Genomic DNA, 14,765 nt, shown 5'->3' on the forward strand with positions numbered 1-14,765 from the left:
ACTTAAGAAATGTAAAGTCCAGACTTTTTAGGAAATATAAAAATACCGGTTCTCAATCAGTTTTTACTAGATATTTAAGTGCTCGGTCAAGATTTACCGTGCTTAATGCTCAGTGTTATAATAGTTACTTAAACCGTTGTAAGGTCCAGTTCTCTCAGGACCCGAAACAGTTTTATAATTTCGTTAATACCAAGCTAATAATTATTTTCCTTCCTCGCTGTCGTTCGAAAACATGACCGCAACCACCGATCAGGCAATAGCCGATTTATTTGCCCAATTTTTTCAAACGTCTTACTCTACTTTAGATTATTCATCACAGCCTTATTCCTACACCATATCCAAGTCAAACCTCATATTCTGTCCCACTTTAACAGAAAGCTCTCTTCTTTTGGATCTTCTTCGTATTAAGCCTGTTTTTTCGCCAGGGCCCGATGGTATTCGTCGGTGCGTGCTTAGGTATTGCGCTATGGCTCTGTGCAAACCTCTTCACAAGTTGTTTACCTTATCTCTAGAAACTTCCCAATACCCAAATATTTGGAAGGTATCATTTGCTATTCCTCTTTTCAAAAAAGGTTGAAAGGGATGAATTAAATAAAACAACCTTTTCAGTTGAGTTCTGTATTAAAACTGAATTTTATTTTCTAAGTCCCTGCTTAGGAAACTAACATGAAGTTTTTATTCTGGTCTTAACTGTGGCCTACGCAGAGGCCGCGTCTGCCTGAGCGGGAGAGTTATCATTTGACCCCCGCACAGGAACCCTTGGTGCAGTGTGAGAAACATCTCAAGTGATTATCTTCGGTTAGGCTCAAGTGGCCTGCACTTACAGATTACAAGTGCTAACACCGCTCCCTTGTAGGGCTCTGAGTCGATTTACAATTGTCACATGACATGTACAGAGCTCATAAAGTATTATATTTTATTTTTATTAGTGCTCGTCTGAACATTCTGGCAAGGGCCGGCAAGATTAGGTGTATGTGTTAATTACAATTTATTTCATTTATTCTCAAAAACATTGCAATACAAAATTAGTGGACTGTATTAATTCGATATATTTTATTTTGCATAATAATTTTGACACCTTTCCACGGCTTGCAATTATTGTGTTTTTACATGTTAGTAAATTTATTTATTTATTAACATAAAACATTTTTATATCATTGATTTATTGCATCTACTAATTTAAAAATTAAGCATACCGCTGCGTAATGCTATGGCTTGTAACTGCCTTTGTATTTTTATTTTTCTTATAAAATATACAGTTCATATAATTATTATTACAATTGCTAAAATGAGGGATGCATGTCCAGTTAAAAGGTGAAAGTCTAATTCCCTCAATTCTAGCTTGTGAGTTTTTAAATATTGAATTTGCTTTGATAAACGATTGATTTCGTCCGTATGGTTAATTAATGGCATTTCAGACGGGTTCCAAATAATCTTTGGTATTTCGTTGACTTCTCCAATGTAAGTCAAAGCTAATGTTCCCTGATCTTCTAGCTGAATACTGTGTTGAGCAACCAAGATTTTATCATCAGTTCGAGCAGTACAATCTGACCTTAAAGTTATTATTCCTTGTTCAGGTAAATCTACTATCTCTATTTTTGAGTTGCTACATTGAACTCTAGCCTTAGAATTGTTCTGAACTTTAACAAGAAAGGAAAGCTAACTTCGGGCGGAGCCGAAGTTGATATACCCTTGCAGAATACTCTGTAAATTATATTCTTCAAAATTATTCATATGATGCATTCTTAATACTCATAAAAAATCCCAACTTCCTAACTTTAAAAACACCAAAGTTATGGCATTTCCAATCGTTCAGTTATATGGCAGCTATAGGATATAGTCGGCCGATCCTTATGAAATTTGATAGGTCGGATTGATTGGCTAAAAGTAAAACCCATAGAAAATCCCAACTTTCTAACCTAACAAATATTGTTTTATACACCCAATAATTACACAGGAGTAATGTTTTAATGTTTTAATTTACCGCAACACCAGCACCACAACTTAGCTCAAGAAGAAGGTCACAAGAAAGGGGAAGAAGATCGGTCAGTGTGACCATAGGCTGAGTATTCATTAAAGACTAAAAGCGATATTTACTAAAATGGTATTTCTGTATAGGAATAGGGGTATTCCACCACGCCGCTTCAGAAATAACATCTATAAAATTATAAACTTAACATTATATTCATTTGTAATTGTTATGTACGTAGTGTGGGTGGTGTGCATTCTGGGAAGTTATATGATCCAGCATTTGCCGCCAGGATACGGGGAAAACCCAGAAAAACCCGATCAGATCATTCTTACATATACATATGTTAACAAAGAATTTTAAATTTCAATAACTTAATGCTTATACAAAAAAAGAACAAAATTATTTCATGAGATCGATTAAATTCAAATATGTATTAAAAAAACTTCAGCATCAGCAAACAGCGGATCAGTCATCTTGTAGTAATCCCAACTCGTGTCGTATTTCAAGGAACTTGGCGGCAGGCAACGGCTTTGTGAAGATATCAGCAAGTTGATTCTCTGTGGAAATATACTCAAGACAAATGGTGTTACTTTCAATTTGCTCTCTGGCAAAATGATATTTGATATCAATATGTTTGGCTCGTTTATGACATGAGGGATTATTTGCTATACTGATACAGCCTTGGTTATCTTCGTAAATTTTAACTGGATTTTCGAGATTGATATTAACACTACTAAGAAGAGATTTAAGCCACAACGCTTCCCTCACAGCTTCAAATAATGCCATGTACTCAGCTTCAGTTGATGAGGCTGCTACTGCCTTTTTGTGTTCCAACAAATTAAATTTAAATCGAACATTTTAAATAAATACCCTGTGGTACTTTTCCTATCAATCTTGTTTCCTCCCCAATCAGAATCTACATAACCAATTAATGTATTTTTAAACTCAGCATTTCTTTTAAAGCACTGCCATAGCTCGGAATTATTTTTGCTACTATATCTACTTAAAATATTTACTGCAGTAGTTAAGTCTGGACGTGTACATAGCATTATGTACATTAAACATCCTATGAGATTACGACATGGAGCATTGCAGTTTTCATCTGAATTAAGTAACTCATAATTTAGTTTGTTTGGTAAGGGAGTACTAACTGCATTGCAATTTTCCATGTTAAATTTACTTAAGATTCTTTTAACATATGCAGATTGGCTCAGGAAAATTTTTTCTTTATACATTTCTATTCTAATACCAATAAAATGTTTTATTTCTTTTGGGTCGGTCATTCTAAACTTTTTCATTAAATAATTTTTGAATTTATTCATTGTTGTCATATTCCCCGTAGCTATCACCACATCATCAACATATAAAAGCACATAAATATTTTCCTTGATATCACTTTTATCAAGGATATATATACAGCGATCTACGGAAGAGTTTACAAACTTACAGTCTTTCAATGTTTGCTCAAAGACTTCAAACCAGCATCTATCGGCTTGTTTAAGTCCGTAAATTGCCTTATTCAATTTACATACATTGTCACCTTCGACCTGTACACCTTGAGGAAGTCTCATATATATTTCCTCTTTTAACGTGCCATTTAAGAATGCAGTTTTTACATCCATTTGATGAACCTTCAAGTTATATTGTACTGCCAACGATAAAATAAATCGAAAACTGGAAATTATAGCTACAGGAGCAAAAGTCTCTTCATAATCGACTTGGTATTTTTGAGTAAACCCTCGTGCAACCAATCTTGCTTTATATCTAGTAGGACTTCCTAGTTCGTTATATTTAACGGGAAATACCCATTTGCTATCTACTATGTTTTTATGTTTAGGTCTTTCTGTGATTGTCCAGGTATTATTTAGTTCATGAGCACTCAACTCTGTTTTTATGGCTTCCTCCCAAAACAATTTATCATTCCTATTCTGAATTTCATCGTATGTATTTGGAACATCATTGAAGATAGTGTGAGCATTTAATACAACTTTATTTAAATTATTATCATCTTCATAATATGATATCTGGGGCTTTGTTTTTAATCTCTCACTTCTTCTACACGATGTTTCAATATCATCAGTTCCAATTGGATTCTTAGCAGATCCATTTTCTTCTAAGTATTCAGCTGTTTGATTTTCCCTACTCTCGTTCGGGTTGTCTGATTCCTTACTTTTATTCAGGAGATCATCTCGCTTTCTTTTCTTACTCTCATTCAGAAAATGTTCATCCGTTTCCTTACTATCATTCAGCATTTGTGTGTTGTCGCATTCCTTACTTTCATTCGGGAACTTTGTTTCTTTAATTTCCCTATTTTCATTCGGGAAATTTCTATTTGTACTTTCCTTACTATCTTTCAGGAATGCTGTTTCAAATTTAACAGCTCTAGAATTCACCATATTGGTTTCATCGACAACCACATCTCTTGCAACGAGAAATTTTTCATTAACAGCATCCCACAGTTTAAGGGGGTATATACCTTTTTCATTTTCAAAAAATCGAAATTTTTTTTTTGCTTTATCTTAAAGAACAACTTCTTGAGAATATTTCCTAAAATTTTCATAGAGATTTGAGCAGTAGAAAAAAAGTTACAGCGCTCCTAGCCGCGCGCCTCGTCCCCGCCCAAACCCAAACTTGAAACTTTAAACGCGAATATCTCGAAATGGTTTTTTTTAAAAATGACTTTGCCGTGATATGGATTGGCGAAAAACTACTGAACAGATTTTCTTCAAATTTTTTTTTAAATGTTCGTAATGAATTTTATTAGTACTTGAACGATCGTTTTTCATGTAAAAATTTTTATTTCGCCGAAATAGATAGTTTTGTAAGAATTTTTGCGTCTAAAAACGTCATTTTTTGCATTAAACGTTCCCGTATGGACAAAAAAAAAAAAATTTTAAAAACGTTCGTTCAAGTACAGGATACTACTTTCAACTAATGAAATATTTTTATTTTTTCGGTATCAGTTGACCCATTCGTCCTGGGGAATTATCACCGCAAGGCTCTTTTAAAAAAAGGCGTTTAAGGGAAACAGCCACACCTTAAAAACTATTAAATATTTTTTCAAAAATTTTTGCATAAACATTGTCAACAATCTAAACTTTCAGAAAATATAATCATTCATTTAATATAAACAATAGTTACATACATAAAAAAATCCAAACTTTCCTATTTTTTTTGACCATTTGCTTCGTAGCCCACTAAAATACCTTTATATGATTTATCATCAAACTTTCCCTTTTTGATTTTATTTTGCACATATACAGTTGCACCAAACACTCTCAAATGTTTTAAATCAGGCTTTTTATTGTGCCACATCTCATAAGGGGTCATCACGCTATTAACTATTGCTCTACTAGGAATTCGATTAATTAAGTAAGTTGCAGTTAATACTGCTTCACCCCAAAAACTTTTGTCAAGTTGTGCACCACTTACCATGGCACGAGCTTTCTCTGTGATGGTTCTAATCATTCTTTCAGAAACACCATTTAACTGTGGTGTGTGTGGCACTGTTAAATGATAAGTAATACCTTTATTAACACAAAACTGACGCATCTCATTTGAGAGATATTCTCTCCCATTGTCAATGTACAAATTAACAATTTTCAAATTAAAATGAGCTTCACATTTTGCTACAAAGGCTTTAAACATATTGAATACGTCAGATTTATGTTTTATTAAGTGAGTTACACAATAGTGTGTAAACTGATCAACAAAGATCACGAAGTAATTTTTGTCATTTAGTGTAACATTTAGTGTAACTGGTAACAAATAGGGGTCTTTTAATATAGGATTTATCTTTAAATTGTTTAAACGGTAACCTTGCTTGTTTTCCATTTAAACATGATTCGCAAATTTCGCATTCGATAGCTCTAAATTATTTAAAAGACTGTTATCACTAAACATATTATTTCGTTTTATTTCTAATAACTTGCCGTTGCTTATATGCCCAAGCCTCTCATGCCATAATCGAAAATTATTTTTATGTTTCGCATCTATATTATATGCTTGAAACTGAACAATAGGTATATTGTTAAACATACCTGAATTCTTGACCACCGTCAATCCAATCTTGGAAATGGTAACTCCATTCTTGTCAAATTTGATTGACATTCCTGCTTCCTGTAGGCGCTTCACTGACATCAAGTTTCCAGCAGCCTGCTCGGAATACAGCACATCTTCCAGCGTTATTTCGTGGTCATTGCGAAAACACACAATGCCACGCTTAGATGCGTAAATATATTCGCCTTGCTTGGCCACAGCGATCTTCAGCGGCGGCACCAACTCAACACTATCGATGTACAGCGACTCATCATTTATCAGATGATCACTTGCACCGGAATCAAGTATAAATCCACACTTATCTACCGCGAGGTTTTCTTGCACTTCTTTTACCATGAATGCAATGCCTTGTGATGTTGCGGTATTAGCTTGTTTATTGTTATTTTCATTATCTTTATTTCTTTCATTTATAATTCTTTTATATTGGTAGCAATCCTTTTTAATGTGTCCCTCTTTGTCACAGTGGTGACATCTAACCCTATTCTTAAAATTTCCCTTAAATGTTTTCTTTTGTTTAGTTACACGATTTTTAAATGAATTGCTTTTATTATTGAAGTTTTTATTTTGAACGATCGTGCTTAAAGCTTTCCTGCTAGTGTCATTATGATAATTTTTAATTTTAATTTCCTGGTCTAGCAATCTATTCTTAACAAAAGCTAATGTTAAATTATCCTCTGATAACGTCTCTATTGCTGTAATGACGCCATCGTAAGCCGAAGGCAATGTAATCAACAAATGAGACACTTTATCCATCTCTTCTATTTTTGCACCTGCGGCCAACAACTCACTTATTAATTCATCAGAAATAGTAAAGTGGGACAATAGGGACATTTCACATGATAGCTTAAGAGAAAGCAAGCGTTTGCGGACTGCCAACTGCGACGCCAGACTTTTTCGTTCATATACAGCGTCCAAATTTCCAAGAATTTTTCGCGCAGTTATATCGCTTGTAGCTAAGTTCAAAAACGAATCGCTAAGGTACTCTATTAACGTACTTTTTGCACAACGCTCTGCTTTCTTCCACTGTTCGTCCACTTTCTCAGGTATACTAATCTTCATCAATGACCCTAAGTACATCCAGTTCGGTCAATAGAGCCCTAATTCTAAATTTCCAAATTGCGTACTTCTCGCCATCGAATGGCTTTATATTACGTTTTGCCCTATCCATTTTACTGTACATACATATGCACTTGTACAAGTGTAGGTATACACACGCGGAACTCAACTCAATGTAATTTCACAAGAACTAGCAATTTCACAAGAACTAGAGATTTCTAAGAAATGGAAATAAGACTTTTAATATAAACTGTTTCACAAATCAATTGTTCTTTTAGGCATGCACTGGGCCCATAACCTATTGTTTTATACACCCAATAATTACACAGGAGTAATGTTTTAATGTTTTAATTTACCGCAACACCAGCACCACAACTTAGCTCAAGAAGAAGGTCACAAGAAAGGGGAAGAAGATCGGTCAGTGTGACCATAGGCTGAGTATTCATTAAAGACTAAAAGCGATATATACTAAAATGGAATTTCTGTATAGGAATAGGGGTATTCCAACAACAAACACCAAAGTTATGGCATTTCCGATTAATCAGTTATATGGCGACTATAGGATATAGTCGGCCGATCCTTATGAAATTTGGTAGGTCGGATTGATTGGCCAAATATAAAACCCATAGAAAATCCCAAACTTCCTAACTTTACAAACACCAAAGTTATAGGCTATAGGATATAGTCGGCCGATCCCGGCCGTTTCAACATATATACTACGTGCAAAGACTTCTGCATGAATGCATCCAAAACGACATATGAATCAAATATTCTAGAAGTGGACACACTTTTTTTTCTGCCCAGTATATGTGGGTGTGAGTGAGTAGGGTAGTATTGTCTGTTATGATTGACAGTGTTTTCACTCATTCCATAGTTGTACAGCTGTTGTGCAGTAGTCTACGCACTGTACAGTGTTTTGGTGTGCAGTTGACTTACTGTACAGTGAGTGAAATTTCATGACTCGTATACACACATATATAATTCTCGTGTGTATGTATGTCATAGAATAAATACGATTAAAAAATTGGTTTGTATTTTTGTTTCAAATGTATTTATTTATTATAAAATAAAGAATTTATAAATAATTAATATTTTAATTAAAACTAATTATAATAGTTATTTTATGTTATTAAAGAATCTATATTTAAGTTAATAATATTGGAATGAATGAACATTATTTTATTTACCATGTCTTCAGTGGTGGCAATTATTAACCGTTTTTCGCTAATTAAATTTTCGGCTAAAGAAAACGCCCTTTCCGATGCTGCACTGCTCGCTGGAGGTGCTAGTATCTTGCAGCTAATTTGATAATGCAGAGGAAAACGGTCTTTATTAATTGACCACCATTGCAGAACATCAAAATCTTCACTACACGCTTTATTTAAATTTTTATATGTTTGAAGTTCATCCTGAATATATGATAAAATGTTAGTGCTCTGAATGGGTTCTGAATAATATGAAAATATATTATCGATGTTTTGTGTAGGTATAATTAATTTTTGTATGTCATCAATTTATATGAATATTAATCATCATATCTTCTACGTCTTTAAAAGTTTGTCCTTTTCTAATTCTGAGAATTTAGTTAATTTAAAATACTGCACTCATCTGCACAGTTGTACACAGCCCAACACACAAGCTGTACAGCGTGTTTAAAAAGGGACAAATGTAGTACTCTCTCACGCAGAGTACAACCATATACTGTACTCACTCGAAGTGAGTACACTGAAAATGAATCACTATCTATCTAATCTAATCTATTTTTAAGAACACTACACTACTGTACAGATCTGTTATGCTACAAATGAGTACATTCATGCAGAAGTCTAGTGTGTGCAAAGTTTCAATTTTATATCTTTAAAATGAGAGACTAGTTCGCGTAGAAACAGACAGACGGACAGAAAGCTTATATCAACTCAGGACGCGATCCTGATCAAGAATATATATACTTTATAGGGTCGGAGATGTCTCCTTCACTGCGTTGCACACTTTTGACCAAAATTATAATACCCTCTGCAAGGGTATACAAATATTAACAGTATATGTAGGTACAGTTTAAGCGATAGAAAAACAGAAACAAAATTTGCTGCTATTTTTTCAAAATCTTTATTTATATTAAACAGATAAAATTCCTTTTTTCCAACCTTATAACATTCTGTCAATATAAAAAAGGTGTGTAATTAATTCTTTGTTGTTTATTTGTATATCAGTCCCTGCGATAAAATATTTTTTTTTAAGTTCCAAGGGGGCGATCATTTGCAAGTTTAACTATTTAAATTGTCACATTCTAAACATTTGAATAATGAAATAAATAACACTCGCCTAAATTTCTGATAAATTTAGTTTCACAAAAAATCTCAGCTTCGATCTGTTACATTATTTAAATTTACCTTATAAATGAATCCATTTATTTCAAACCGATCATAACCTATGTTATTCTAAAATGTTTATCAATAAAAATAATATAATTAATAAGTATCGACTACAATATTTATTACAAAAACAAAACTGATGTTATTTTAATTTCAAGGGTGTGCAACAGGCATTTTTAATTTTTATTACTCAGCTCATCTTATGGGAAGAGAGACAGAGTAAGAGAGGGAGATGAAAATTTTTTTGTGTTTAAACGTTGATATCGCAAACGATAGTTACCCGAAACTTAACGTAAAACGACAATCGCCTCGGATCCGAAAACGATAAAAAAACGAATCACTGGTCGCTCAGTTTGTTGCGAGCCTTTGGTGATATCTTTAGCGAGGCGATTTTCATATAATTAACGAGCCGAAATTAATATAAGTAGAAAAAGATATTATAAAGGTGAAAGCAGTACTATATTTTTTTTTAATATTGTATCAAATATAACAAGAAAGAAGCCAACTTCCGCAAGCTGATGTTTTTAATTTAATTAAAACCGTAATTCAATAATATTTAAATATTACCAAATCCCAAAGAACAAAAAATAATTAAAAACGAAGTTATTATTATATTTTTGAATTATTTTTTCCGATTTTTTCTATGGGAGCTATATGATATTGTCGCCCGATCCGGGAAAGTTTGAAGCAGATAGCTTTAAAACTGAGGGACTAGTTTGCGTAGACAGACAGACAGACGGACGGACGGACCGACAGACGGACAGACGGACATGGCTAGATCGACTCTCCTAGTGATGCTGATCAAGAATATATATACTTTATAGGGTCGGAAATGTCTCCTTCACTGCGTTGCAAACTTTTGACTGAAATTATAATACCCTCTGCAAGGGCATACAAATAAAGAAAATTTAAAGGTTCGTGGCAAGCCAGAAATTTTATCAGACAACAACTGAAGCAAATCATTAGCTGGCCTTCTGCTGATATTATTTTCAGACATCCACTGACCTAGACAAGTATTAAAACTTTTTGGTTCGTAATTCTCAACTAAAACATTAGAACAATCACAAACATTATCACAAAATTCCTCTAGAAAACAAATCTCTGCCGCATGTTCTTAAATAGTATTAATCATAGCAGCACTGTTTTTTTATATGTTTCGGTTCGCATATAAAATTCCTGGTCTTCCCTTTCAATGACATTATTAAATTCGTATGCACTTCTGTTTGCAAAAAACGGCACGATGAGTTAATTCCACCGCAAAATTCCAAGAATATGGCTGAAAAACGGAGAATGCACATGTGATTTTTTGTTTTGTTTTTTTTTTTTGTCACAGCACTAAACTAAAAACTCAATTATAATTTAATTACCGATTTTGTTTATTTAATAAACGAGCTCAAAAGGCTGAAAAATATGTCGCCCGGTTTTTGTTTACTAAACTCTCTTTTCTAAGTCCGTTTACGAGCATTTAACGAGACTTTAGTAAAAGCTTGCGTATTTCTATCGTTTATAAGTCCGTTTACGAACATTTTGCGATAGTTTCGCTTTACTATCGCGCCTTGGTCCGCCGGGAATTCCTACGATCGTCGACTGGGAGTTTCGGCCTTGCCTGCGTCGCATTCGGCTCTGCCGACTTTGCCTTTGGCTGTGCCGGCATGGCAGTGGGCTGCTGATGAAAGGGCGATGAATTTTTGTGGTGATGAATTTCGGACCTGCAGGGAAGTTAGTTTTTGAGCGTTTTGAGGTACATTTTCAACTACTTGATGTTGTGTTTTGGGCTATTAATGTCTTTTTATATAGTCAAGTCAAATCAGAAACTGATACTATAGAAGATAAGATATCCTTCCCTTGCTTAAAGTTGATCTTATGGAGGATGCTTTAGCAAAAACAGATATAAGTTCCAACATGTTCGTATATATTAAATGTTTTATCATATTTTATTCTACTATTATAGCTAATATAGTTATTTTGTTCTTATTTTCAGGGGAAAATTTAGGATGCTTTGGGACAAGTAAAAAAAAAAAAGATGCTACTCATAATTCCGATCATTTACAGGAATACAACATTTCAACAGAATATTCAAAAGGTTCTATGATTTATAACCAATTGAATAAGGGATATGAGCAATTATGGCAACCTGAAGTAGTTCAATACTATCTGTCATTATTACAAAGTTGTTCTAATCCAGAAACGCTTGAAGCCGCAGCAGGAGCAATTCAAAATTTATCCGCCTGCTATTGGCAACCTAGTATTGATATTCGTGCAACAGTGCGTAAAGAGAAAGGGCTACCAATACTTGTAGAACTTCTTAGAATGGAAGTGGACCGCGTAGTTTGTGCAGTTGCCACAGCACTGCGCAATTTAGCTATTGATCAACGCAACAAAGAACTTATTGGAAAGTATGCAATGCGGGATTTAGTTCAGAAACTTCCATCTGGAAATATACAACATGACCAAAATACGTCAGATGACACAATAACAGCTGTATTAGCAACAATTAATGAAGTTATTAAAAAAAATCCGGAATTTTCTCGTTCTCTTTTAGATTCAGGTGGGATTGATCGTCTTATGAACATAACAAGACGAAAAGAAAAATATACATCTTGTGTATTAAAATTTGCTAGCCAAGTTTTATACACTATGTGGCAACATAACGAACTACGTGATGTTTATAAAAAAAATGGATGGAAAGAGCAGGATTTTATAAGTAAAAATTTTACCGCTCATAGCACTCCGCCAAGTTCACCAAATAACGCAAACAACACCCTCAATAGACCTATGGCTTCACAGGGTCGTACCCGCTATGAAGACAGAACCATACAACGCACAACGAGCACCTCTTATAGAGCTAAGGATTCAAGTGGTGCCGTTATGTCGAATAATGAGTCTGCATTGCTTTCAGAAATGGTTAGAAAGCAATTATAAAATGTGTTCTGGTTTGTTACTTATTTTAAGAGAAATAACTGCATAAAAAGTATTTAAATTTTAAATTATGGACAAAATATTATTTTATATTTCATTAGCAAAACAGTTTTTACAGCATTTACCCAACTTATTGTAAAATATCATATTACTTAAATATATAGTATTCAAATCTAATAACTTAATAAATAAAATAAGATATATCCATGTATTAAAAATAACTGTTTAATTTTTGATCAAAAATAACAGGAAAAGAGCGTTTACTCATCATTTAATCATTACTAATCAAATTATTTAAAACAAAGAAAAATATTTTTATTTTGTCCTCACATTCAAATCTAAAGACTTTTATTCTTCTTAGCTCAGGAACGGAAAAACACCCGCTTTATCCAAACAAAAACAAGAGAGAACGCTATAGTCGGGTGCCGCGACTATCAGATACCCGTTACTCAGGTAAAGGGAGTGCGAGGGAGATAGAGATAGAAACTTTGATCACGCATAACTTTTTAACGAATGGTCCGATTTGAAAAATTTCTTCTACATTTCGATAGGTATTGATAAACACAATAAAACTGCATTTTTACTTTTCCGAAATATTTAAATTTTTAAAATCGTATATAAGCGATTGTGGGCGTTAAAGAGGGCGTGGCACCTTTTTGAAAAAAACTTGCGCTGCGTAGGAACTCCTAGAATCTGCATGCAAAATGCCAATCTTCTAGCTTTTATAGTTTCCGAGATCTCAGCGTTCATACGGACGGACAGACGGACAGACAGACGGACATGGCTATATCGACTCGGCTAGTGACCCTGATCAAGAATATATATACTTTATAGGGTCGGAAACGCTTCCTTCTACCTGTTACATACTTTTGCACGAATACAATATACCCTTTTACTCTACGAGTAACGGGTATACATATTTCTCGGCTTCCCTTACAGGAAGTTGATTTTTGAGGAGTCTCGAAAAGGTCAGTAAGCTTAAAAAGTGGGAGTATTTTCAGAATTTTTTTGATTTTAAAGATTTTCTTCAGATATTCGAGGATGGTCCGATAAGTATCTAGCCTCCAAAAGAAAAACGAATATATTGGAAAAGTGGCGATTTATTTCTCAACATAATCTCCTTAGCTCGATACACTTGACCCAGGGTTGCTCAAACTTCTTCCGTTTTCGGGGCACCTGGGCGTGGCTCATCAAAAACCGACATGCGACCACGTTGAAACTCGTTAAACCAATTTTTGACGGTCGCCATCGAAGGAGAGGAGTCAACCGTACACAGCATCCAAGCGCTCTTTGATTTCGCTGCGCAATTTCCCTTCCAAAAACAAGAATCGAATCAGAACCGGTATTGCTCTTTCTTCATTTTTCTAAAATCCGCGGGCACGTCTGATTCCACGCGCAGTCAAAACAAAACTAGGAGTCCTGTGAGGACGCTTAAAGGCGCCTCTCATCTCAAACACTTACCCAGTATCTCAGCCATTAAAGGCATTATTAAGTCAAAGCCACTGAAGGTTTCATTAGATGTTAAGTTTCCAAATATATATTCAAGCCTAAATCTAAGTTATCATAGTTTCAAATATGCGCGCGAATTACAGTATCTAGGTATACTGGGGATCGAGTCCAATGGGTGCTTCCAGTATACTGAGAGTTGAGTCCAATGGGTGTTTTCAATGTATTTTGATATGATTGAGTTTAATAAATGAGAACCTTCTTCGACTTCGGTCAAAATTATAATGAATCTTTATTGTTCTACAATCTAATGCCCTCTTCCCACAGAGCTCCATCCACCATCCGTTGAACGGATGGTCCATAAGGTTTTGCCGTTCCGAAAATTCCCTGTTAGTTCCCCATCCAAATTTGACGGACTTTTTTATGCGATAGTTAGGCGATGTTTTTTTGGTGCAACTCTGAGTTCTTCTTCTTGACAGTGGAAATTGGAACATTAAATACGAAAATTTAAAAAAAATAATGGCGGGTAACTTTTGAACAGGAAGGCGCCAATTCAAAAAATGCAGTTTATACTTGTAATAATTAATTAATTACTGCTCCATCCGTGTGGCAGCATTAGGTGTTGCTCCACTCTTTCCTAGGCGCATACCTTACTCACAACATTAAGCAGAACATTTAAAATGAAATAAAATATGAAATTATAATAAAACAAAAAACAAACATTTTTATATAATGAACTTGATTTGTTACCATTTAGACAATATTGGGCAATAGCTGTTCATATTTTGTCTGCAGGCTGGTAAAAATCTGCAGACGTATTAGTTCGTTTTGAATGTTCGCGTAGATCACTTGCAGTCTGTTACCAAGTATCATTTATAACGCTGTTGTGCTCATTTTAAATGTTGTGCAAAATGCAACGGGCTAAAATGATGAGCCACAGC

At 34.3% G+C, this 14,765-nt stretch overlaps 1 protein-coding gene and 1 long non-coding RNA gene across 2 annotated transcripts in view; one reads left to right on the forward strand and one right to left on the reverse strand.

The window, feature by feature from the left end:
* Positions 1-12,596, forward strand: part of LOC108041444 (catenin delta-2) — a 32,830-nt gene extending 20,234 nt beyond the window's left edge. Inside the window, exon 4 of the mRNA XM_044456602.1 lies at positions 11,441-12,596. Coding sequence (XP_044312537.1) covers positions 11,441-12,381 — 941 coding nt within the window. The 3' untranslated portion in view covers positions 12,382-12,596. The remainder of the gene's footprint in view (positions 1-11,440) is intronic.
* Positions 12,597-13,460: 864 nt separating this feature from the next.
* On the reverse strand, positions 13,461-14,221 carry LOC108049149. Its single transcript, XR_001769524.2, has 2 exons — positions 13,840-14,221; positions 13,461-13,690 (listed from the first exon to the last, which is right to left on the reverse strand). It is a non-coding gene; the product is annotated as an uncharacterized LOC108049149 (long non-coding RNA).
* Between the last annotated feature and the right edge of the window lie 544 nt (positions 14,222-14,765).

This window comes from Drosophila rhopaloa, unplaced genomic scaffold, assembly GCF_018152115.1.
Source record: "Drosophila rhopaloa isolate 14029-0021.01 unplaced genomic scaffold, ASM1815211v1 contig_133, whole genome shotgun sequence".
NCBI lineage: Eukaryota > Metazoa > Arthropoda > Insecta > Diptera > Drosophilidae > Drosophila > Drosophila rhopaloa.